A 26,070-nucleotide genomic window follows, 5' to 3' on the forward strand; every position below is an offset into this window, starting at 1 on the left:
ACACCCTTGATGAAAGCTCTCAGAACTTAACTTGGGGGAACTTCCTCAGCTTGAAGAGAATGTTTACAAAATGCCTAAACTGACATTACAGGTAATGGTGCAGAACTGAAAGTCTCCTGACAACATCAGTAACAAGACAAGGATGTCTCCTCCTCTTATGTGCTTTTTTTTTTTTTTTTTAGATTTATTGATTTATTTTGAGAGGTAGAGTTATAGACAGAGGTAGAGTTACAGAGGGAAAGACAGAGAGAAAGGTCTTTCATCTGCCGGTTTACTCCACAAATGGCTGCAACAGTTGGAGCTAAGCCGATCAGGAGCCAGGAGCCTTTTTCGGGTCCACTACTTGTGTGCAGGGGCCCAAGCACTTGGGCCATCTTCTACTGCTTTCCCAGGCCATTAGCAGGAAGCTGGATAGGTAGAGGAGCAGCGGGGCAAGGAACTGGAGCTCGCTCATATGGATGCTGGTGCTGCAGGCAGAGGCTTTACCTACCATGCCGCAGCGCCGGCCCCCACCATGCTTTTCTAACAGTACTGGAAGTCCTACCTAATAAAGTAGGAATAGAAGAACTAAAATGTATTTAAATTGGGAAGGAAGAAATAGAACTGTCTTTGTTGACGGATGGTATGTTTGTCTATGCAAAAAAAAAAAAAATCTGAACGAATACAAAAATGTCTGGAATTAATGATTATTGCAAGGTTACAGGATACAAAATTAATATACAAAAGTCAATAGGCTGAAGTGAAAAAGATATAATTCACTCATAACCCTGATGACCATTAAAAATTGGTTTTGCATTTTGATAAGTGAAGAGACTTCAAAAATTTCATGTAAAAATGGAATTAAAAGCCAGTTTATTTTGGTGCAAAAAGTTTTTGAAATCTAGGCATAGGTTTTCATAATGTTCATTTCCATGAACTTTTTGAAATCTTTGCCTACACTGCTCCTCTCCTTTTTCTATTCTAATATGCACAGGAAGGTCCCATTAGCCTGTGACTTCAAATGAGATCATAGTGTTGTTAACATCTAACTTATAATGACTTTTGGTAGCCTTTACCTGCATTATAACGGGACCTTCTTTTGTACCTTTTCCATCCCAGAACTATTTCTGAGAGATTACGGTCTCATATGAGTTTACCAGTGAATGTGTATACTGGAAGGTCCTGCTCTGCCACTCTCCAGGCCTGCAGGGGTTCCTTGGTGGTTCCGTGTCTGCCTCAGACACTGCTATTCTTCCTCAGCGTAGTGCTTACCAGACTGTTGTTGATTGCCCTCTTCCATGTTGAACTTGGTTTCCCTAGGGCGGAGATCACATCTGGCGTGTTCATAGCTTTTCCCTTGATCTCTAATACTGTGCCTGCACATAATAGGCATTCAGCAAATATATGTTGAATTGATTTCTTGAATTTTGCTCATTTGGGGAGGGGAGAGGTCAGATGCCCACCCGTCAGTTTGCTTTTTAATTTTATGTATGATCTCAAATGTTTTTCTGTTATCTTTTATTTTTTTTCCTTTAAGTTTTGCTTTCAGTACTGTTTAATCAGGCTTTTTTGTTTGTTTGTTTTTTTATATCAAGAAGAGAACTTGCATCCTTTGTATATTTGGAGCACAACAGTTTATTTTTCATGTTAATATTTCTAGAGGATTCCATTTTAGCATCATTAGGGTATATCAGAATAAAATATCTCTGGACTGTCTCTTCTACAAGCTGAAATCTGCAGTGTTATGAAGAAAACCATTTTCTTGATTTACTATATAACAATTTTTGTTACTTTTTATAATAGACTTAAAAAAGTCCAATTTTTTAAAGTGTATACTGGCACTCGGCACATGAATATATCGCTTTTTTTGTGCCCAAACTGTTCTGTACTTTCTGATCATTTTATCAATTACAGGCTGTTTATGGAATGAGTTAAGCTATCAGATACATTTTTGGGATCTGTGCCCTAAGTAGAATCATTTTGTATGCCTGGTTTAATTCATTATGGCTATTGTCTATGTTTGAGGATGATGCAAAAAAGTTGGTGTCAGATATACTTTCTGGTGTTTAGTGGCTGATTCTGTGGTACATAGCTGCTGTCATAAAACACTGTGCTGAAAACTGTTGTCGTATTGAAAGGAGGGATGCAAATGGGATAGATAGAAGTCATGCTTTTAAGAGTCCAGTGGAACATCAGTCATTGTGAATGAGGAAGAAGTGATAGGACACTTGCATGAAACAGTTTGAAATGCTGTGATGCGGATGGGAGGAGGGAGTTTTCTTAAGGATTTCAGAATGACCCACAGGCTCAGGTGTAGTCACTCATAGTGCCAGATTGTGCAGCTAATGTTAATAACCATAAACTAATTTGTATTGTTGAAGGGAATGTAGCTTGCCCATAGATTTTTTTTTTTTTTTTTTGACAGGCAGAGTGGATAATGAGAGAAAGAAACAGAGAGAAAGGTCTTCCATTTGCTGTTGGTTCACCCGCCAATGGCTGCCACGGCTGGCGTGCTGCGGCCAGCGCACCGCGCTGATCTGAAGGCAGGAGCCACGTGCTTATCTTGGTCTCCATGGGGTACAGGGCCCAAGCATTTGGGCCATCCTCCACTGCACTCCCTGGCCACAGCAGAGAGCTGGCCTGGAAGAGGGGCAACAGGGATAGAATCTGGCGCCCCGACCAGGACTAGAACCCGTTGTGCCGGCGCCGCTAGGTGGAGGATTAGCCTATTGAGCCGTGGCGCTGGCCGCCCATAGATTTTAACTATAAAGTCAGAATAAACTTTGATGATAATTAATAATATCATCTTTTAAAAAGATTTATTTATTTATTTATTTATTTTTATTTGAAAGGCAGAGTTACAGAGAGGCAGAGAGAGAGAGAGAGAGAGAGAGAGAGAAAGTCTTCTAACCACTGGTTCACTCCCCAGATGGCTGCAATGGCTAGAGCTGAGCTGATCTGAAGCCAAGAGCCAGGAGTTTCTTCCAGGTCTCCCACATAGGTTCAGGGGCTCCAGGACTTGGGCTGTCCTCTATTGCTTTCTCACGCTGCAGCAAAAGCTGGATCAGAAGTGGAACAGCCAGGACTCAAACTGGCGCCCATATGGGATGCCGGCACTGCAGGCGGGGGCTTAGCCCACTGTACCACAGCACTGGGCTCAATAATACCATCTTTAAGGAAGTACATATATCTAATATACTTATTTTGATGATAAGGGGCAACCACGTTTGAGACACATAAATATTAGTTATGTGTTTTTTAAAGTTCTGTGTTTTTGGGTGGGTATTTGGTACAGCAGTTAAGTTACCTCTTACAATGCCTAAATCTCAAGTCAGAGTGCCTGGTTCAAATCCCAGCCACTCCACTTCAGAGCCAGCTTCCTGCTAATGCATACCCTGGGAGGCAGCAAGTGATGGTACAAGGAGTTAGAACCTTGTCATCCACATGGAAGACGGATGTATTTTCAGGCTCCTGGCTCCAGCCTGGTCCAGCCTGGCTGTTGTAGGCATTTGGGAAGTGAACCAGCAGATAGGTCTCTATCTGCCTTTCAAATAAAATGAAAACGAAAAAATTCAAAAAACCAATGCTTTGATATCTTATTCTGCCTGCCCTGTATTATTTGAATATATGCCTCCTTTCTGAGGGTACTTTAAAAAGTTTGTGGAATATGTGTATTATGAGAAAGTCAATGGATTTCAAGATTTTTTTCACCAAAATAAACTTATGTACTTTGATTCATTTATTTGACAGCCAGAGTGACAGATAGGGAGAATGGAAGAGATGAGGGGGAGGAAGGGAGAGAAGGGTGGAGAGAGAGAGAGAGAGACAGAGAGACAGAGATAAACAGAGATTGATTGATTGTTCTTCCAGTGGTTCACTCCTCAAATGGCTGCAACAGTCAGGGCTGCAGCAGGCTGAAACGCAGAGCCCAGATCTAAATCCAAGTCTCCTACATGGGTGGCAGCTGCTTCCTATGGTGCACATTATTAGCAGGAAGCTGGATCAGAAGTATAGTAGCTTGAACTTGAACCAGGCACTCTGATATGGGATGCTGGGGGGCCAAGTGGCAACCTAGCCACTGAACTGTAGCTTTTTATTTATTATTATTATTATTAAAGATTTATTTATTTATTTGAAAGAGTTAGAGAGAGAAGGAGAGGCAGAGAGAGAGAGGTCTTCCATCTGCTGGTTCACTCCCCAGTTGGCCACAATGGCCAGAGCTGCGCCTATCCGGAGCCAGGAGCCTGGAGCTTCTTCCAGGTCTCCCACGTGGGTGCTGGGGTCCAAGGACTTGGGCCATCTTCTACTGCTTTCCCAGGCCATAGCAGAGAGCTGGATTGGAAGTGGAACGCTGGGACTTGAACCAGCATCCATATGGGATGCTGGCACTATAGGTTACGCTTTACCTGCTGCGCCACGGCGCCGGCCCCTGTACTGTAGCTTTTGATGTTATTTCTGTGCCTCTCCCAATAAGACTTCAGATTCCTCTGATGACCAAGCATACTTCTTGAATATTAAGGGCGAAGAAAGAAATAATGTATATATTTAAAGATTTGAAGTAATCTGAACCTGCATCTCAAAATATATTGCATCTGAAGCATCAGAGCAAGAGTTTAAAACTGTCAAACTGAAAACTGTCGTAACATTCCTAGTCCTGCTTGTTTTCATGTTTCTCATAGAGCACACCTGTAGATTGTTGGCAGGGGACTTTATACAGCCATTGAAATTGTCAGTTTGAGAATGCGTGTTGTGCCTGCCTGCCTGCCTATGTTTTATATATCCTTTAAGATATTTTAGAATTTTTCAGAGCATGAATACATACTAAGATACCATCAAATTTTAAGCAGTATCAGAAGTCCTGCTCCATCTGCTACTGAAGTACAGGCTCATTAAAAACATTTAAAAATAATGACATGTAAACCACTTAGAGATTCCTTGTCCTTAAGGCAGTTTCTTCTGAATAGGAATCAGGCTACCTTTGACATTGGCAGCCTTGTTGTATATGCATTGATTGAATTGAGGTTACCTGTGTATCCAGTATTATAAGAGAGTGTTTATTAATGTCTGAGTACAGACTGCATTGATTCTGAACATTATATGAAAGAATACCATGTGAGTATATTTGTTATTTTTTAGGGACTTATTTCAGCTTTTTGGACCTATAAGCTGATCAAGTATATTTATAGAGCACATCTAGTAGCAGAATGAAAATATTAAATCAGGCTATGAATGGACAGTGAAATAGTTTACATCAGCATTAGAGTGTTAGGTTTTTCTAGCAAATGCAAATAAGAATCCAAAGCTAAATAAAATAGACTGTAGTTTTAGTTGAATTAATTTTCATCTAAATTTAACAGTGTCAAGTCATCATCTAAAGTGAACTGCAGAATTCAAACCAGAGAAATAGAATAAATGGATTCTTTATGGAATTGAATGGCATGAGATGAACTTGGGCCTATAAACCCAGAACTTTAGAGTTTTAACCTCTCTTTAGCATAATCTCCTTATGGCCTTGGGCAGGTTTTTCACAAAAACAGAAAACCGACAATCAAAATGAGAATGACAAAGGTGTAGAGATCCAGCTTTTAAAGCATTTGGATCTGCGAAGAGGCTCCTGAGTGGTTGTTTTTCCTAGCTCTTTAGCGATTCTGTTTTAAACCCAATTTCTGTCTTTTATATTCTGCTTTCTGCTGTATTTATATCCGGTTCCCTTACAAAGACACACCATGTCCTTTGGAAGAATGTTTTTTGCAGTAATAGATGTATAGGCCCGGAATTGAAAATTTATACAGAGTAAAACTCTCTTTTCATCTGTATAAAAGGCATTTCTGTGGTGGGTTTATTGTTCCATAAATCGTTAACCTCACGTCCTAGTATGAGACATCATTGAAGGATGGCTCACATTCATTGACATTTGGCACATATGAATGTTAGAGAGTTTACATTCATGTTTGTGGTGGAAATAATTACTCCCTGGATTATTTACGGGAGAATATGCTGTGTTTTGCTTCACTCTAGGACAGGACTAGATTTTGTTATTTTGCCTCAAGATGCACAGTCCAGGGGTTTGGCCAAGGGAAGCAGAGAATTACTTCTATAGAAAGAATTTATTTAGAGCAGTTGTAGGTACTCAGCAAAATTGAGAGGAAGATATAAATACTTCCTCTAAATCTGCAGCCCCCACACATATGTTCATAGCCTCCTGTGTTACTTAAACCCCCTAGCAGAGTGCTACACTTCCTATGATTGATGAACTTACAGTTCCATATCACTCCCATTCTGTCCCGTTAACCTGAGTTTGGTCTGAGGACACCTTTGTACTTGAGTCACTACAGAAGGACCTGCAACCTAACTTAGTATGTAAACTAACGGAAAGCCTCGCTCTCGGGAATATACTTTTGCAACAAAAAGCTGAGTCTCTGCCAGTCACAACAGATGAACTTAGGCCAATCAGATGTGGCCAGTTGGTTGGACCAGTTTCAAATAAACCTAACACTGAGCTATAACCATTTGTGCTATCTCTGTACCTTTCATTTTCTGCCATTATAGCTGCCTGACTACATTGCTGGGTGGAGTTTTCTGAACCTATTCTGGTTCTGAGATGAGAGCTACCTGGTTTGCCAGTTATTCTTTGCTTGGTTAAATTCTGCTAAATTTAGTTTGTATAAAGTTTTAATTTTAACCCATAGTTTACATTAGGGCTTATTATTCCTGTTATACCTATTCTGTGTGTTCGGATGAGTGGACAGTGACATGGATCCACTGTTGTAGTATCATGCAGAGCATTTTCATTGCTCTTAAAAAAATCTGTGTTCCACCTCTTCATTCTCCTGCAAAATCTGATAACCACCGATATTTTCACTATCTTCTTAGTTTTTACTTTTTCTAGAATGTCCTATAGTTGCAGTCATACAGTATGTAGCTTTTGTAGATTGGCTTCCTTAGTAATGTGCATTTAAGGTTTCTCCCTGTTTTTTCATAGTTTGATCTCTCATTTCTTTTTAGCTGTCAAGGGTTTTCTGTTACTTGAATGTACCAGTTTATTTATCCCTTCATTGACTGAAGAGCATCTTGGTTGCACTTGAGTTTTGCAGTAATGAATAAACATCTGTGTGCAGATTTTTGTTGTAGACATACCTTTGTGTAGACACCAAAGAACACAATTGTTGGATGGTATCTGGTGAGAGTATGTTCAATTTTGCAAGAAACTGCCAATTTTTCTTCCAAAGTGGCCATACTATTTTGCCTTCCCAACAGTAGTAAATGAGAGTTCCTGTTGCTCTGTGTCCTTATCAGCATTTGGTATTGTCATTGTTCTAGATTTTGATCATTCTTAATACATGTGTAGTGTTATCTCATTTTAATTTGCACTTCCCTGGTGACATATGGTGTTGAGCATCTTTCACATACACTTTTTTGCTACCTGTATATCTTTTTTGGTGAAGTACCAGCTAGTCTTTGGGCCATTTTAAAAAAAGATTTACTTACTTATTTGAAAGAGTATGAGAGAGAGTGAGATACAGACTGAGAGAGAGAGACAGACACAGATCTTCTTTCACTGGTTTACTCTCCAGTAATTACAACAGTTGGGGCTGATCCAGGTCAAAGCCAGGAGCCAGGAGCTGCATTTGGGTCTCCCATGAGGGTGGCCGGGGACAAGCACTTAGCCCATCTTCCACTGCTTTCCCAGGTGTATTAGCAGGGAGCTGGTTTGGAAGTAGAGCAGCCAGGACTCAAAATAGGGTTTATGTGGGATGCCAGTGTTGCAGATGATGGCTTAATCTGCTATGCCATGAAGCTGAAATTCTGATATAGGATGCTGGTGTTGCATGTGGCAGCTTATCCTGCTGTGCCACACAGCTCTTTACTCATTTTTTAAAATTAAATATATATTTAAAAATTTCAACTGACACATAATTGTACATATTTATGGAGTCTCATTTCAGCGTGCACATACAATATATGATAATTGGATCAGATTAATTGATATAATCGCTAACTCAAACATTTATCATTTCTTTGTGTCGAAAACATTCAGAATTCTCTCTGCTACTGCTTTGAAATATACAATTAATGGTTGTTAACCATAGTCACCCTACTGTGCTATAGAACACTAGAAGTTAATCCTAACCAACTGTACCTCTCAACCCGTTCACTGTCCTCTCCTACCTCCACTCCCCATCTTCTGGTAGCCATTTTTCTATTCTTTACTTTTATGAGATGGACTTTTTAAAGCTTCTATATGTACGTGAGAACTTGTGGTATTTGTTCTTCTGTGTGTGACTTATGTCACTTTACATAATGTCCTTTTGTTTCATCCATGTTTTGTTCTATTTTATTTTATTTGAAAAGAAGAGAGAGAGAGAGAAATATCAGTTGATCTAGCTGCTGATTAACTTCCTAATTGTCTTTGCCTTCAATGGCTGGGGCTGTGTCTATTTTTTTTTAATAGTTATATATTTATTTGAAGGAACTATGGAGAGAGAGGGAGAGACAGAGATCTTTCATCTGCTGGTTCACTCTCCAAATGTCCACAACGACCAGTTTGGGGCCAGACCAAAGCCAGGAGCTTCCTCCAGGTCTCCCCAATGTGTGGCAGAGGCTCAAGCACTTGGGCCATCCTCTGCTGTTTTTCTCAGGCCATTAGCAGGGGGCTGGATTGGAAGCGGACCAGTTGGGATATGAACCAGTGCCCATATGGGATGCCCATGTTGCAGGCAGTGGCTTTACTTGCTATGCCATGAAGCTGACCCTGTGTCCCATTTTTAAAACAGTTTTTGTTTTCATATTGTTGAATTTGAAGAGTTTGTGTAAAGTTTATATAGCGGTTCTTTATCAGATTTATTTTTTTATAAATATTTTCTGCCTGTCTGGTTTGTTTTTGCCTCCTCTTGACATTCTCTTTGGCAGAGCAAAAGCTTTTAATTTAAATGAAGTCCATTTATCAGTTTTTTATTCATGGCTGGGTTGTGGCATTAAGGTATCTTTCCTATGTTATCTTTTAGGAATTTTACGTTTTACATTTAGGTCTGTGATCCGTTCTAGGTTAACTTTGTTAAGGATGTAAGGTTGTGTGGAGATTGACCTTTTCACATGTGGATGTCCAAGTTATTCCAACATCATTTGTTAAAAAGACTATCTTTGCTCCATTGTATTGCCTTTGCTCCTTTGTTAAAGCTCAGTTGAGCGTATTTATGTGGGTCTCTTTTCTGGGCTCTGTATTCTGTTTCACTGATCTATTTGTCTGTTTTTCAGCCAATACCACACTGTCTTATATTGGCGTCCAGTAGTGTCAGTCTCCCAACTTTGTTCCCCTTTATTATCCTGTTGGCTCTTCTTTGTCATTTGCATCTCTGTATGAACTTTAGAATCAGTTTGTTGATGTCACTACAAAAGAATTTAAAAGAATCTTTTTATTTTTTCTGATCCTAAGCTTAATTTGCTAAAAACAACAACAGGACAAAAACTTTGCCCAACCATATTTTCTGCCCTTTGGAGAAATTAATATAGTGATGATTAGCTTTTGAATTTTAAGTATAATATATTTGCAGATCTATTTTAGCAGTATCAAAATATTCATAATATATTTGTAACATATCTTAGAAACTAAGTTATTCTGGTAGTATTTGCCCTGTTTTTAACTATTAACAAAATGACAAAACATGATCCTTAAAAAAATCATCATGATTATTCAAGTTCCTAATGAATCAGAGGTATAAACTGAGTTCACATTGGGCATACACACAAGACAAGTATAATATGGGATTATAGGAACCATAGATAGTTGCACTCAATAGGTTATGGTTTTATTAATTAGAGAGTAGGATCATGGGCTTTATTATGACAATTCTTAGGGTTCATGGATGTTTTAATAATGGCCTAGTTTTAAATTAGTTTGTAATTAATTCTCTGTGGAGGTTTTGAAGAATATTTTTAAAAATTTGCGTTAAGATTAGAATTAACATAAAGTTAATGCATGTGTGGCCATTTTAAAAGCAAGAATTAAAAGACTTTTTTGTCTGATTTTCTTAAAAATATTTTGTATATTGATTTTCTTCTGATTACATTTACATTTTATTTATCATTATTTTGGAGTTTGGCTAGGCCCTTGTGAATCTGCTTTTAAAAGCTGTAGTATTTTGTTTTTATATGAGATATTGTGGTAAATATGATTATTACTTTAAGAAAATTAATTTCTGAGTAGTCAGATAGCAGATATTCTAATTGGTGTTTTGTTAAACCTGTCTCAAAGTGTGTTTTCCTTGGGTAATGTTTGAATTGCTGGTATGATGATACCCAGAAAAATGAACCTTTCAAAAAATGTTACTGCATGAACAATATATAGTTTTGTTATTATTGATGGAGAAATTTAATAAAACATCTTAAATCGTCTATTACATTTTACTCATCCTATGCTTATTTTGAATAAAATTGTTGGTGATTTTAAATATAATTAGGCTTTTGAAGATTCACCGTTTTTTCAAAGAAAAATCATCACATAATGACTTAAGTATTAGAACCAGTGTTTCTCTTGTGTTTGTTTTCTGGCACTGGAGTCTCCTGTGACCTTGGGTCCGTTTTCTATGGGTGACTGATGGTTCCTGATGCTCTGTGTTTTCTGGTTGCTTGCCTGTTGCCTGCCTCTGGGTTCGTCATCCCCCTTATGCTGAGTTAGGCAGTATTTCTTCAGTCTCTTATCTTGGGGCTTTGATGCATATGTTCTGAAGGTGGCCACAGTGACTTTGGGTAGCAGCAGATGGTAAACCTTCAGGCTGCCACCGGCTATACTGGTGTTAAGTTGGAAAGTTAACGTTTGATGAAGAATCAGTAGTGCATATGAAAGAGCTTTCACTGCTGAAATATCTTTTAATTAAAAAATTAGCATACTAAAACCTTTATAAATGTCTGGGCATTTAAAGAAATCTGAAATTAGTTGTTTTCTTATAGACATAAAGTAGTTATATCCCAGCTTAATTTCACATCTTTTGCTCTTCCTAACCTGGTTCTTTTTCCTCTGCCTCTACCCTAATTTGTCAATAGTTGACAATTAAGATTACCTGATAAATGGAAAAGGGGGCTGTTTTTTTGGTGTTACAGGTGTTTGGATAAACATTTAAAGTATACTTTGAATTACAGAATTTGGGGTTTTATTAATTAAAAAGAAATGTAGATTTTGAGCACTGCCTCCTTACAGTCTGGTTACATAGGGTCTTGTCTTCTACCTTTAAGATAGATTTCTGTATTAAACAGAAGCCTAGAGATCAGTCTACCTCCATGAGATATTTTACTTTGTCCTAAGTATGCTGGTGGTTCTTGACTTTTTCATCTAACCACAAGGTGGTACGCTTTTTATATTGCTTATTCACATCATGATAATGTGCTCTGTTGGAAGTTCTAGCACAGATGAGTGTGGATAACCTTCTGAAGTTTTTCTTTCTTTCTTTCCGTCTTGTTCCTCTGAAATCCTAGGGATACCATTCATACCTTTTTTTTAAAAAAAAGATTTATTTATTTATTTATTTGAAAGGCAGAGTTACAGGGAGGCAGAGGCAGAGAGAGAGAGAAAAGTGAGGTCTTCCATCTGCTAGTTCACTCTCCAAATGGTCACAACGGCTGGAGCTACACCAGTCCGAAACCAGGAGCCAGGAGCTTCCTCTGAGTCTCCCAGGTGGGTGCAGGAGCCCAAGGACTTGGGCCATCTTCTACTGATTTCCCAGGCCAAAGCAGAGAGCTAGATTGGAAGTGGAGCCAGGACTCAAACCCATATGGGATGGTTGGCTTTACTGCAGATGTTGGCTTTACCCACTATGCCACAACGCTGGCCCCATTTACACTTTTCTTGATTGACAGTAGGTCCTTGAGAGTGAAAATATCCTTCAGATATTTATATGGTGGAAAGATCCTTTATGGTTTTAAGTTTCTGTGTCAAATTTCACTTTTCATACTTTGGTTCTCCTCAGTGAAATGACTATTGTGAAACCAAGAACAGGTTGGACTCATGGCAGAACAGTAGAGAAGTGTGTCTGCACGGTCTGTTCACACTGATGCTCTGGACGCTGCCACTTCTGATGGCCTGAAGCTGTAGGCATGACATCTTCTACTTTTGGAGTTGCTGGGCAGTGGTACAGGGCTCATTGCTAGCCTTCTGATGCCAAAGAGAAAGTTAGACCCCAGCTGGGGAGAGCTGTTGGTAGTAACGATCACTTCATACTCTTCCCTGTTTTCTGATAGTTGGGATTTTATGAGATGTCTCATGAGGATAAGGTGTGGAATTAACAGTAGAAATGCATTTTGTAGACTGTAAGAATTCAAAATGAGAATGGATTTTTAGCAGAAAATATGAATAACATTTGATTATTATCTCATGATATTAGAGGAGGGAAGCAGAATTTTAGTGCTGTAGATTTGTTGCTTAAAACATTTCCACAGAAGGATAACTTTACCCACTCTCGTAAAACTCATCTGCTACTACTCAAGTTATGTGCAGACTCTTTTAAAATGAGAGTACAGTAAATATACGTCACTGATCTGAAACTGTTGGGAAAAACTCTCTCATTTGCAGGATTGGGCTTGTAGATTTGCTATGGCCTGTACATTGCGCTGATCCCATTCCTTCGGGCAGGCTTACTTCTGTGTCCATTCCCAGCAGAATACTTGCCTGGTTGGAATCTCATTCAGGTTACATCAGCAAGCACCAATACTGCTGCAACACCATTAAGGATCAGGCTATGTTTGTCCGGTTTGAGTATCCCTGTGAGCGTTTTGTAAACATTGTTTTAACCTTTGTGAGTTTTTCTGGAGTCCTATGAAATAATGGCCACCGAAATAGAGACAGACATTTCCTCAAGTTACCCAGGTAATCTTCCTTTTTGAAGGAATTAGAACTGAAGTTATTTTCAGAGACCTCCAGGCTTCTGATGTCAGCATTTAGATTAAATATCTAAAAGGATTCTAGAATAGGGTGACACTTAAAGTCCACCACAGGGAATTCTCCACACTTCTTGGCCACCATCATGATGTCTTTGATGTAGCATATCTCTTTTCCACATTTATTCCTCTTTGTATACTTAAAAAAAAAATCATTTGATGCTCTTGGTGTCCCTCCTCTGCCGTCTTTGCAAAGGTGATGTCTGGTTAAATAGTAGGCATTCCCATATTCTAATTAACAAAAAGACCCAGACCTACAGTCGGTTGGAGCTGCTCCTACTACTGTTTAGAAAGAAGAGTGGTGCTGGTGGAACTGAAGAACAGATGAGACTAGTCCTGAAGGGATACGTTGTCTGCTTTTCTTCCAGTTAGGAGGAGTCATTATATATATTAGAGTGGGCTAAGATGGAGTAATCTCCTTTGTTAGACCATATGCTACTATGGTGCTGATAAGTATGTGTGAAAAATGACAGGGAAAAGTAAATTAATTGTATTCTTTCAATAAGGTATGCTATTCCGGGTAATTATTTCATGACAGTTTTAGTTATAGTACTTGTTTTTATCGGGAAATAAATGATGGTTTTAGGAGCCTTTTATTGGAAAGACAATTGTATCAAATTAGTACAAATTAGATTTTTGTCTTTATAAAGGTGAGCAAACCCATGAGCAGTTTTTAAATTGATGTGTTCTAGTCTACAAATGAACAAATTCTGTTTGAGGGTTAAAGAAGCTATTATTTTGTCCTTTGTGCTGACAGCTTCATTACAGATTGGCCTACTGTTGGCATTAAAAAAATGTTTGGCTCCTTATGATCTTTGTGCATGCAACTATAATATTAATGCAGCACCACAGCACTGTTCATTAAGAAATGACTTTAAATGAGGTTGAAGCATGTAAATTTGGAAAGATACAGATGTTAAATGCAGTCATTTCTCTTTGTGTACAGCCGTATGGCTAATAATTTCCAAGTGGCTAAAGCTCTTGTTAGCAAGAGTGCTGGTGTGTTAAGAATGGCTCTATAAATAACTTTAAGAACTGAAGTTGAAGGTGCTTCTTTTAAAGACTATTGTTAACTAAACATTATTGCCAAACAGATGGAAAGCATTCACCAGCCTGATGTTTTTAGGTCTAATTATATTATCACCAGCCCTGTACGGCTCAGTTGAAGAGGTGTATCCAGAGGCCAATTTATAATCATTTAGCCAACACCTGTTTGGGAGAAATTGACAGTCAAAGGGCACATTTAAAAAAAATCACATATGTTCTTGTGTTTATTGCCTCAATGTGAACATTTTCTAGTCACAAACAAACTTGGTAGAAGAAAGTAAACATAAACAGAAGCAGCCCTTCCTGGCCATGTTGATCCATCTTAATTTGCCCTTTTTATCGGCTCTGCTTTATGCTTCATGGCTGAGGCCAGCAGAGATATCATTTCTGTTTTATGCAGGTATATTCTGTGCAGTCAATTAAGAGGCTTCTGGTAGGGAAAAGAAATTCCTTCCTTTGATTGTACAACTTCCGTATCTTTTCATCTAGCGAGATGTTTTCTTTTTCATATAGCTGAATTATATTCAAACAGGAATGGCCTTCTGGTGAGTGACTTAAAGGAGTCACAACTTGATATCAGAAGAGAATTAAGGAACACTAAATGTCTTCCAATACTCAACAGATGTTCACTGAATCTTTCTTTGCAGAGAGAGGCACCATGGTGCCTCCTTTTGCACTCATGATATGTTAATTTCACTTTGAAGGTTCAAGTTCTATGAGTATATTTCATCAGAGTATGCATCAGAGTCTTAGGATTGGTGGTGTCTGTACCTCAGAGGGCAGTTAAGGAGCAATCAAAACCCAAACCTTTGTTGAACTGATGATGCCACTAGCTTGTTTGTTTTAGTGTTTTTCCTTCTTCTACCTGCTTTACTATTGAAAAATTTATATCTAGCATCTCCATTTTCTTTTTTACCTGTTATTATTATTATTTTTAAAGATTTACTTATTTGTTTGAAAGGCAGGGTTACAGAGGGAGAGGGAGAGGGAGAGAAAAAGAGAAAGATCTTCACCCTATGGTTCACTCCCCAAATAGCCTCAACAGTCAGAGTTGGACTGGTCCGAAGCCAGGAGCCAGGAGCTTCTTCTGTGTCTCCCACGTGGGTGCGGGGTCCCAAGTACTTGGGCCATCTTCTGCTGCTTTTCCAGGACATTAGCAGAAGCTGGATGGGAAGTGGAGCAATCCCATAAGGGATGTGGGTGTCTCAGGCAGTAGCTTTTACCTGCTATGCCACAATGCTGGCCCCATTTTTTACCTTTTATTAACTCAGGGCAGTCTGGCTTCTGTCCTTGGCAGGTCACTGCAGAATGCAGTAGTGGCTTCCTCGTGGATTTAGCCAGTGGTCCCTTCCCAGTCCTCATTCTTTATGGCTTCTCTTTGTTGTTTGGCACAACTGATTGCTCTCATCTTAAGTGTTCCCTTTCTGTGACACCTGAACCACTGTGTTTTCCTGATTCTCTTTGGATTTTTCTCCCTACGTTTTTGGTTGTTGTTTAATTTCACCCATACTATTCCAGTCATGTATAAACTTCAAAATTCAAGCACCAAAATATTGTATTTTTTACTGTTTATATATAGAACATAGCTTAGCAGTTGAACAGGAAGAAACCTAGAGCCAGACTGCCAAGCTTAAATTTTGCATCTCTCACTTCTTAGCTTTCTGATCATGGGTAATTTAGCAGTTTTCTATTTGTTTCCTCATCTGCAAAGTGGATTGACAAAATATATCTACCTCTCTGGAGCGCTGAGCTCATTACATAATTTAATTCTTTAAAGCCCAGCATCGTACCAGGTAGAAAGGAAGCATTCCAGTGAGGGGCACACTCTCATATCTTTAATTTTTATCTTTATGGAGAATGTCCAAATATCAATTATTATTATTTAAAATTTTATATATAAATTTTAAATTTTACTTTGAGAGAGAGAGGGAGAGGGGGAGTGGGAGGAGGGAGCAAGCGAGCCTCTATCTGCTGGTTCACACTTTCCATACCCACAACAGCTGGGTCTGGGCCAGGCAAAATCTGGGAGCGAGGAACTCATTCTGGATCACCAGCATGGGTGGAGGGTCCTGCCCACTTGAACAATCACCGGTTGCCTCCTAGAGTCCACTTTAGCAGGAACCTGGAATTGGAAGCAGAGCTGGAACTTGAACCTAGGCACTCAGACACGGTGTTCAGGATTGTCTCAAGTGCCACCTTAACTGCTGTGCCAAGCATCTAGCCCCTCAGTCTTCAGTTTTGACTTATTTTCTATGCTTCATTTCCATATTGCCCTCTTCCTCTTGTACTTTTATATTTAAATCTGCTAGCCATACATTTAATGAACACTTACCATATGAAGACAACAATGTATTATGTGATAGGAGAAATATAATTTCTGTTTACCAAAAATCTAGCAACTTAGAACAACCAAGTAATATCTTAATTCTGTAGATCAGAGGACTGACGCAGGTCTCTTTGGACTAAAATCAAGGCCCTGGCAAGGCTGTATTCCTTACTGGAGTCTCTGGCAAAGGGTTGACTTCCAGGATCATTCAAGTCATTGGCTGGTTTCTGTTTCCTTCTGGCTGCCAACCAAAGGCAGCTCCTCACTCCTAGAAGCTGTCTGTGTTTCTTCTCAGCCTGGCTGGGAGCTCCTAGTGGTCTCTGCTCTTCTTTCATGTGGCTCTCATGTCTCAGAACGAGCAACTGAATGTCCTTCTGCAACTCAGATCTCTCCTGTTTCTCTTTCTGCTGGATCGCGTCTCTGCCTTCTATTTCTTCTTGCAGGGTTTTCTTCTTTTCAGGGTTCCTGTAATATGATGGAACCCACTCAGATAATCCTGAAAAAAATCTGTTTACCTTAATTATGTCTGCCATGTCCTGTCCTCTCCCCTCCCCTCCCCTTCCCTCCCCTCCACTCCCCTCCTCACCTCTCCCCTCCCCTCCTCACCTCTCCCCTCCCCTCCTCACCTCTCCTCTCCCCTCCCCTCCTCTTCCCTCTCCTCCTCTCCTCTTCCCTCCTCTCTCCTCCCCTCCCCTCCCCTCCACTCCCCTCCCCTCCCCTCTCCTCCCCTCCTCACCTCTCCCTTCCCCTTCCCTCCCCTTCACTCCCCTCCTCTCCCCTTCACTCCCCTCCCCTCCCCTCTCCTCCCCTCCTCACCTCTCCCCTCCCCTCCCCTTCACTCCCCTCCTCTCCCCTCCCCTCCCCTCCCCTCCCCTTCACTCCCCTCCCCTCATCTCCCCTCGTCTCCCCTCCCCTCCACTCCCCTCCCCTCCTCTCCTCTCCCCCCACTTCACTCCCCCTCCCCTCCCCTCCTCGCCTCTCCCCTCCCCTCCTCGCCTCTCCCCTCCTCTCCTCTCCCCCTTCACTCCTCTTCTCTCCCCTCCCCTCCCCTATCCTCTCCTCTTCTTCCCCCTTCCTTCCTCCCTTTCTTTTTTCCTTTCTCCCATCCCTCCCCCTTTCTTTCTTCTAGTAGCATAACACATTCACAGATGCTGGAGATTAGGTTCTGAACACATTTGGGGCCATTATTCTGTCTATGACATGCTCCTGGGAAGCCGATGGCTGCTCAGGTGATAGACAAGTGAATAAATAAACCAAATTTAATGATTAGAGATGCTGCTGTAGAAGTTGATACTGTATAACCTGGAAGAACATAGCAGTACTGAGAGGTAACACTGGCATTTGGGCTGAATATACAAAGGAGGAGTACTTGTTTGAAAAGTGGCTGGGAAACATTTCCAGGAGAACAGCAGTAACACTTTAACATGTTTAAATGAAAGTTGCTATCTTTTTTTTTTTTTAAAGATTTATTTATTTATTTGAAAGAGTTACACAGAGAAAGGAGAGGCAGAGAGAGAAGGGAGGGGGGTGTCTTTCATCCGCTGGTTCACTGTCCAATTGGCCACAACAGCCGGAGCTGCACTGATCCGAAGCCGGGAGCCAGGAGCTTCCTCCAGGTTCCCCACGCGATGCAGGAGCCCAGGGACTTGGGCCATCCTCCACTGCCTTCCCAGGCCATATGTGATGCCAGTACTTTAGGCCAGGGCGTTAACCCACTGTGCCACAGTGCTGGCCCTAGGAAGGTGCTATCTTATCAGACTGGCTTCCCCTGTTAACTCTCCTGTTTCCTCTTACCAGACTTTTACTGTCCTAAGCTTAACATCTTTAAAACAATTTATTAATTTTCATTTTATTTGAAAGGCAGAGAGACAGAGACAGACAGACATCTTCCATTCACTGGTTCATTCCTCAAATGCCTGCCATGCCCAGGACTGGGCCAGGCAAAACCAGGATCCTGGAATGCCATCCAGGTCTCCCAAGTTGGGGTGATGGGACCCAAGTGCTTGAGCCATCATCTACTACCTCCAGGGAATTAGTAGGAAGCTGGATTGGAGGTTGAGGAGCCAGGACACAAACAAGGCACTATGATCAAAATTGCAGGCGTGCCAAGTGGCATTTTAACCACAGTGCCAAATTCCTACTTGTCTTTTTTTTTTTCATTTTATTTGGATGGTGGATACACAGACATATAGACTCACACACATACCTTCTGTATATTTATTTACTTTCAAAATTCCCACAGTAGCTGGGTCTGGTTCAGGCTGAAGCTAGGAGCTCAGAACTTAATCCATGGGGACTGCACTGTGGCATAGTGTGTAAAGCTGCTGCTTGCAGTGCCAGCATCCCATATGAGCGCGGTTTGAGTCCTGGCTGCTCCACTTCCAATCCAGCTCTCTCCTATGGCCTGGGAAAGCAGTGGAAGATGGCCCAAGTCCTTGGGCCCCTGCACCCACGTGGAATACCTGGAGGAAGCTTCTGGCTTTGAATTGGCACAGCTCCAGCCGCTGAGGCCATCTGAGGAGTGAACCAGCAGTTGGAAGACCTCTCTTGCTCTCTCTCTCTCTCTGCATCTCTTACCTCTGCCTTCAAGTAAATAAATAAATCTTAAAAAAAACAAAACTTAAACCAGGTCTCCAACATGGGTGACAGTGACCCAAGGACTGGAATCATCATCTGCTCTGTCTCAGAGTATGCATCAGCAGGAAACTAGATTAGAAGTGGAGGAACTGGGACTTGAACCAGGTTCTCTGACACATGGGATTTAAGTGTCTCAAGAGGCAACTTTAACTGCTGAGCCAAATGCCTGCCCCTCTAATTTATGTTTTAAAAGGAAAATCCTGGGGCTGGTGCCATGGCATAGCGGGTAAAGCTACCATCTGCAATGCCAGCATCCTATATGGGCACTGGTTTGAGTTCTGGCTGCTCCATTTCCAATCCAACTCTATGGTGATGTGCCTGGGAAAGCAGTAAAAGATGGGCAAAGTACTTGGGCCCCTGCCACCCACATGAGAGACTAGAAGAAGCTCTTGGCTCCTGGCTTTGGACTAGCCCAGCTCTGGCCATTGTGGCCATTTGGGAAGTGAACCAGTGAATGGAAGATCTCTTCTCTCTCTCTGTTTCTCTTTCTCTCTCTGTCCCCCCCCCCCCCCCGCCCCTCCTGCTCATGCTGCTCAGCGTGTAAAAGGCCTTCATCATGGAGACTTTCGTCCACCTCTGCTCGCTTGGCAGCTGGACGGCACTGCTAGCCTGAGCGCTGGTGACGGGGCTGCTGGCCCTCAGCACACTGGTCCTGTACGTGACTGTTGTGAACGTGCACTCCTAGGCTCGGCGTCCAGCACGGATGCGCCTCCTGCCTGCCTCCTGCCTGCCTCCTGCCTCGCCCCGGGTGTGAGTGAAGTAAACAGTGTTTGAAAAGCAGAAAAAAAATTGATAAATAAATCAATTTATTTAATTTGAAAGGCAGAGCTACAGAGGCACAGAGGCAGAAAGAGGTCTTCCATCTGCTGGTTTACTCCCCAGATGGCTGCAACAGTTGGAGCTGAGCCAATCCAAAGCCAGGAGCCAGCAGCTTCTGCTGGATCTCTAACGTGGGTGCAGGGGCCCAAGGACTTGGACCATCTTCTACTGCTTTCCCAGGCCATAGGAGAGAGCTGGATTGGAAGAGGAGCAGCTGGGACATGAACTGGCACCCATGTGGTATGCTGGCACTGCAGGTAGTGGCTTTACCCTCTATGCTACAGTGCCACCCCCCCCCCCCCTTAAGATTATAAATCTTAAAAAAAAAAAAAAAAGGAGGAAAATCCTGTCTGCTGATCTGAGAGTAGACCACAGAGCAGCACTGATGGAACAGGGAGATGAACTGGGAGGTCGTTGTTAAAAGTCACATAAGAACTGGTGTTTGCTTGGTTCAGGCTAATTTTGCTTGTAAGCGTGAATTCATGAGTTCAGATTCTGTATGCCTTTTTTTTCCTTTAGTTTTTATTATTTATTTGAGGTGGCAGGCACACACATACATGTGCACACACACAGACACACAGAAGCAGAGAGAAGCTGCTGCCATTTTCTGGTCACTCCCCATAGGCCTGTGATGGCTACAGCCAGCCCATGTTGAAGCTAGAAGCTGGGAGCACGGTCCAGATCTTCTAAATGGGTGGTAGGAACCCAATTACTTGAGCCATGGCCTGTTGCCTCCTAGGGTTTTGCATCAGCAGGAAGCTGGGAATTGAAACTAGACACTCTGTTTTGAAATGTGAGAATCTTAACTGCTAGGCTAAATGTCAGCTCCCAGATTCTGGCTTTGTTTTGAAGATGGAGCTGATGCGATTTGTTGACAGTAAAAAGAGGAATTAAGGATGAGCCTGGGGATGCTGGCATAGTGATGCAGCAGGCTAAGTCACTGCCTGTGATGTTGGCATCCCATCCCCAACTGCTGGTTCAAGTCGTAGCTGCTCTGCTTCCCATCTAGCTCCCTGCTGATGTCCATGGGAAAGCAATGGACAGTGACCCAAGTGCTAGGGCCCCTGCCATCCAGGGAGGAGACCCAGATGGAGTTCCTGAGTACTAACTTCAGCCTGACCCAGCCCAGGCCATTGTGACTATTTGGGGAGTGAACCAGTGGATGGAAGATTCTTTCTCGGTATCCCTCAGCCCCCATCACTCTGTATTTCAGATAAATAAATGAGCAAATAAACAAATAAATTTTAAAAAAGAAAGAAGAAGGGATGAGCCTGGGGTGGAGAAGCAGGCCAGAAGGATGCCCAGGGCTGCCAGATTCTGAGTTCGTGAGATCACATTATAGAAGTTGCTCCATAAGAAGTTTTAGGAAGCAAATTGAGATTTCATCACTTTTTTTTTATTGTTGTTGTCATTACTGCTTAATATTAGCCATAAACGCTCCAGAGAAAAAATTGGTTGTCTAAAATAGTATTTTCTTTACTTTTAAGAAATATATTTAAAACTAAATCTGGGAAACATAGTAAGGATTCTAAGATACGGCCTTTAAGAAACAGACATCATAATGAAACCTGTTTGTGGATGAGACTTATTTTAAATCTGTGATTTGGCCTAAATCTATTTAGAAATTGATAGTTTGGGGGAGTCAATTCTAACACCCTCCAACTCGTAAAGTTTGTTTCCAAAAGTTAAGAGTTAGTGTTTTATTGCATTGTGAATAAGTTGCTACTCATGTCTTCTATGTAGGTTTTACTTGTAATGGACACAAGGACTGAACAGACCTTCATTTTAAAAGTAAGTAGAATTTGTATGTTAATGAATTTTGGATATTTATTTTTCAAATTATGCTTCTGAAGAAGAGATATTTACAGTTCCTGCCCTGGATGTTTGAATGTCTCTGTGGTGGTCTGTATTTAATTTTCTTTCTATCCTTCCATCCTAGTTGCTAAGAACTCTGTAACATACGTTTAGTGTGGATAAATTGAAGAATGATTTCTTGCTGTTTAAATGTGTAGTGTGAACTTGAAATACTTATCAAATACATTTTATATAAGACTGCATAAATCTCACCTTTGATTATGATTGTGGTTTTTAAGCACAAAATACTGCCTTAAGTTCTGTGTTAAAGGTGTTTGGGAAAGTTGTCTGCATCAATGGCCCTGTTTTTGATCTGAATTCAATTTTGACCTCATTTATACCTCAATTTATAATTAATTAAATAAGAGAAGAAACCCTCCATTTTGTAATTTTGAAATTGAATTTAGAATAGATTGTGATAGTACATATTCTCAAAAATACCCAAATTTTATGCATTTCTACAAAATCCAGAAGGTTGAATTGATGAATTTTCTGTTACTTTTTCTGATACTTTTCCTTTTGCTGGTGAGACGCTGCCGGGGGTCGCCTGGACGCACACTGAAGCAGGTTTCTTTCCAGGACTGTCCTTCGTCACTGACATTTCCCTGGTTTTGAAACTCAGGGTTTGGCACTAGAAAACACACATACCTTGTTCCCTCGGAGAAGACTTGATCATCTCTGTCCTTTTTTGGAATACAATTTTAAAGTTGCCTGTTTAGTCTCGGGCTACCATTTGCGTCTTCGGAACTCGAATTGATCTCACTATGTCTACTGCTTTAAAGATATACATAAGTAAAATACAACTTAAAAGGTCACAGCGAAATAACTGTGTGTCATCGTGATGACTTAGTTTGAGAGCGTCTCTAATAAAAACACTGACCCACGTAATTGATTTTAATGGCAGCTTTGTGGCATCTTCCGTTCTCTGGATGCACGCCAGATGCCATCAGCAGAGCCTCCAGGGACCGAGGGGCACAGAGCAGCAGATGAGTGATTTCTCTGAAGCCCAGAGTAACTCGGATAGATTAGTTTGGTTGATAAACACAGAGCACAGCAGGCTCCAAAGGCAGCTGAGGGTACAACTGACCTTTTTGTTCTCTGTCAGGGTCTAAGGAAAAGCAGCGAGTACAGCAGGAACAGAAAGACCATCATCCCCCGCTGTGTGCCCAACATGGTGTGTCTGCACAAGTACATCATCTCGGAGGAGTCGGTGTTTCTGGTGCTACAGCACGTGGAAGGTCGGTGTGCACGCGGGCTTGTCCGTGGCCTAAGGAATGTCACCCACTTGGCTTCCCAGTTCTGAAAACGTCCTCCTCACACGTGCCATTTCAGGAGCAGATAAATGCACGAGATGCATGGGACACAGGTCCCTCTGCTCTGCTCTGCCTCCCTGTTTTGAGTTATGAGGGAAAATGAAAAGCTGGGTGCACAGCAGATTTCTTTGAACTATGGTAACATTCTTGAGCCTACTGAGCTGCTTTCTCACAGAATTTATTTCACATAATGAGAACTTTAATGTGACTGCTGAAAAAGCTTGGTTTTATTTGAGGGATTTGTATTTCATTCTCTTGTTCTCTGCAAAACAAAAAAAGACACGTTTATGTTAGATGACTAAAATGAAAAGTGTCCCCTGAAGAATTAATTAATTATCTCCCCCCCCCCTTTTATGAAGCAGGGGTGTTTGCTTAACACTTGACATTACGTAGTTATTCTGATCTCAGTTTTTATGAATACAGCCATTGGCACCACATATGGGTACAAAGCACAGAACAGTGCTACCTTCAAATCATTTGTGAAATTCCAGCTCTTAGTAGAGGGAACAGGTGGCAAAAATAAATGGTATGTTTTAATTTGGCATTGCCCTCTAATACCTGAATTTAAATAAATAGTCTTTGATTTAGAATGACTGAAGATAGCAAACACAAATTCACTTAATAAAATATTGCCTTCTGCCTTCTAAGAGATTTTCTTAAAATAGTAAAAAAAAAAAAAAAAAGTAGTACTTAATTTCCGTGTTTCATGAAGGCATCATTGTTCTTATATTACTGAAGATGAAGACCAATTCTGCTTTACTAATAGGCATAGCATCTGAATGTAATACATTTTCCCAGGAAAAGCTGTCTGTGCATTCTGGATTGAGGTCTCTTATGATAACTAATGCAAGATTTTTGACGGGGGCAATAAACTATTAATATTGTTTATTATGAAGTACAGCACAAGATAACTACAGCTGGAGGGAAGACCTCCATATGCAGTGTTTAATAGGAAATTCAGAAGGGGCTCCATGGTCTCCCAGGTATTAAGAGAGTTAATTGCGTGTGTGAATTGGATAACTAATTCACCTTTGTTCAGACATTACAGACAGCTTTTATCTGAGGATACCAGTGCATTACAGACATTATTGAATTAGAGGTCATGTCATCTGATAGCGAAATACAGCCACCTCTGGTGTGGAACAAAATAACTTGCGTAGTAATAATCCATAATAATTTAGAACAAGGTCAGTAGGATGAATGTAATTATAGTCAGTATTCTATTGCCCAGCGTGGATTATTCATGTCGGAGATTACCAGTGGCGAATTTCAGTCCTAGCTTTACCTTTGTTAATTTGTAGCTTTCTCTCCCTTTTCCTCATCTTCCTCCTCCGCATCATACTTCAGATTTTTTTCTGCCATCTTCTTGCTTTTCCTTGTATATCTTAAAGCTAATATTTCAACTGATTTTACTTTAATATTATAGGCCATTTTAATAATATTTTTAAAATAAAGAGACACATACCTTTCAAATTTTAAACTTTTTTATAGATTCTCTTTACTAAGTTTTATTTACCTTTACCATTGTCCATATCTGACTTTGAATGGTCATGTGACCCTAGTATTTGTTCTGGATTTTTTTTTAGGGATTTATTTATTTGAAAGGTAGAGTTATAGCAAGGGAAGGAGGGAAAGAGAGGGAGGGAAGAGGGAGGGAGGGAGATCCATCTTCTGTCTGCTGGTTCGCTCCCTGATGGCTGCAATGGCCAGGACTGGGCAGAGCTGAAGCCAGGAGCTTCTTCCTGGTCTCTCGAATGGGTGGCAGAGGCTGAAGTACTTGGGCCATTTTTTGCTCCTTTTTTCAGGCCATTGACAGGAGCTCGATCAGAAGTGAAGCATCTGAGACTTGAACCAGAGCCCATATGGGATGCCAGCATTACAGGAGGTGGCTTAATCTGATATCCACAACGTTGGCCCCATCCTGGATTTTTTAAACATGGGAAGAAGATAATTTTGACTGTACATGTCAAGTATCTATTGTTTAATTTTAGGACGGCTTTATAATAGTAAATTATAGTGTAATTAGGAACTCAATTCATTTACTATTTACATTTATTGAACATATACTATATGGTAGATTGTTTTTTAGGTGAACAAGAGAGGAAAAGAACCTAAGCTTTTGAAACTTAAATTCTTCTGAATAATTTAACAAAAGGAAAAAAAAACCCAAATCAAGAGAATATATAATTCCAGACTGTATTGATTCTTAACTTTGGGAGATATAAAAGAGGACAGCTGGGAAGCACTGTAGATGAAGTAGTCAAGGGCACCCTCTCTGAGAAGGTGACAGTTAAGAGGAGTTTGATAAACAGTAAAGGAGACCATTTGCTTGGAGTGTAATAGGTGTGGTAGATGAGGCTATTTGAGAAACGGGTAGCCAAGTCTTTTAATGTCAGAGTAAAGACTTTGGCTTTCATTCAAGTGCATTGAGAAAATGTTGGACATCTAAAGCAGTGACAGGTCTTGTTTACATTTTTAAAAGGTCGTTCTGACCATTGTATGAGGGAGGAGGTTGTAGAAAGACAAGAATAAGATCAATGAAAAGGCTAATACAGTAATCTAAGCAAAATATGATGGGTTGGCATTCTGGGGTACATGGTGATGTTTTGAGGGTAAAGTCAATGGAATCTGTGATGGATTCAAGATCAGGGAAGAGAAGAACCTCAGATTCTTGTAATGCCATGTCTCAGTGGGCTTGGGCAGTGGTGTGGACTAGGTGATGGTAGTGTGCTGCCTCTTAGACATCAGGGGGACTTTTCTGTGGCACCATCATGAATTAGGTCAGAAAAATGTCACTTTTGTGTGTGCAGTGATTACTGAAGAAGTAAACCTTGAATAGTTGTCTTCTGCGTAATATGAGTGCTTAAAAGTATTTATGATTTGTGACTTTGACATCCCAGTGTTTGCAGAACTAGTCATAATTTACGTGAGCCTGTTGGACTTCTTTCTTCCCATCTGTAATTCATTCAGGTGGAAACTTACTGATTGCCTACTGAGGCAGAGGCATAGTTCTAATATGGCAGTGAACAAAACAGACTTTGTCCAGTTGGTGCTTATATTGTATTATAGAGGCAGCACAGGCAATAAGCAAATGCATAAGTAAATATTCATATGTCTGATAGAGAAAAATGCTATGGAGTAGAGTTAAGTGAAGAAAAGGGAAGGGGC

At 40.8% G+C, this 26,070-nt stretch overlaps 1 protein-coding gene across 5 annotated transcripts in view; it reads left to right on the forward strand.

Moving 5' to 3' along the window:
* RPS6KC1 (ribosomal protein S6 kinase C1) overlaps positions 1-26,070 on the forward strand; it is a 186,261-nt gene that overhangs the window by 123,850 nt on the left and 36,341 nt on the right. For all 5 annotated transcript variants that reach the window (XM_002717514.6, XM_089312180.1, XM_017347788.4 and 2 more), the window contains 2 exons: positions 21,479-21,526; positions 22,695-22,827. In XM_002717514.6, coding sequence (XP_002717560.1) covers positions 21,479-21,526; positions 22,695-22,827 — 181 coding nt within the window. The remainder of the gene's footprint in view (positions 1-21,478; positions 21,527-22,694; positions 22,828-26,070) is intronic.

The sequence above is a fragment of the Oryctolagus cuniculus genome, chromosome 13 (assembly GCF_051225735.1).
Source record: "Oryctolagus cuniculus isolate XC-2025 breed Fujian yellow rabbit chromosome 13, ASM5122573v1, whole genome shotgun sequence".
NCBI classification, from domain to species: Eukaryota; Metazoa; Chordata; class Mammalia; order Lagomorpha; family Leporidae; genus Oryctolagus; species Oryctolagus cuniculus.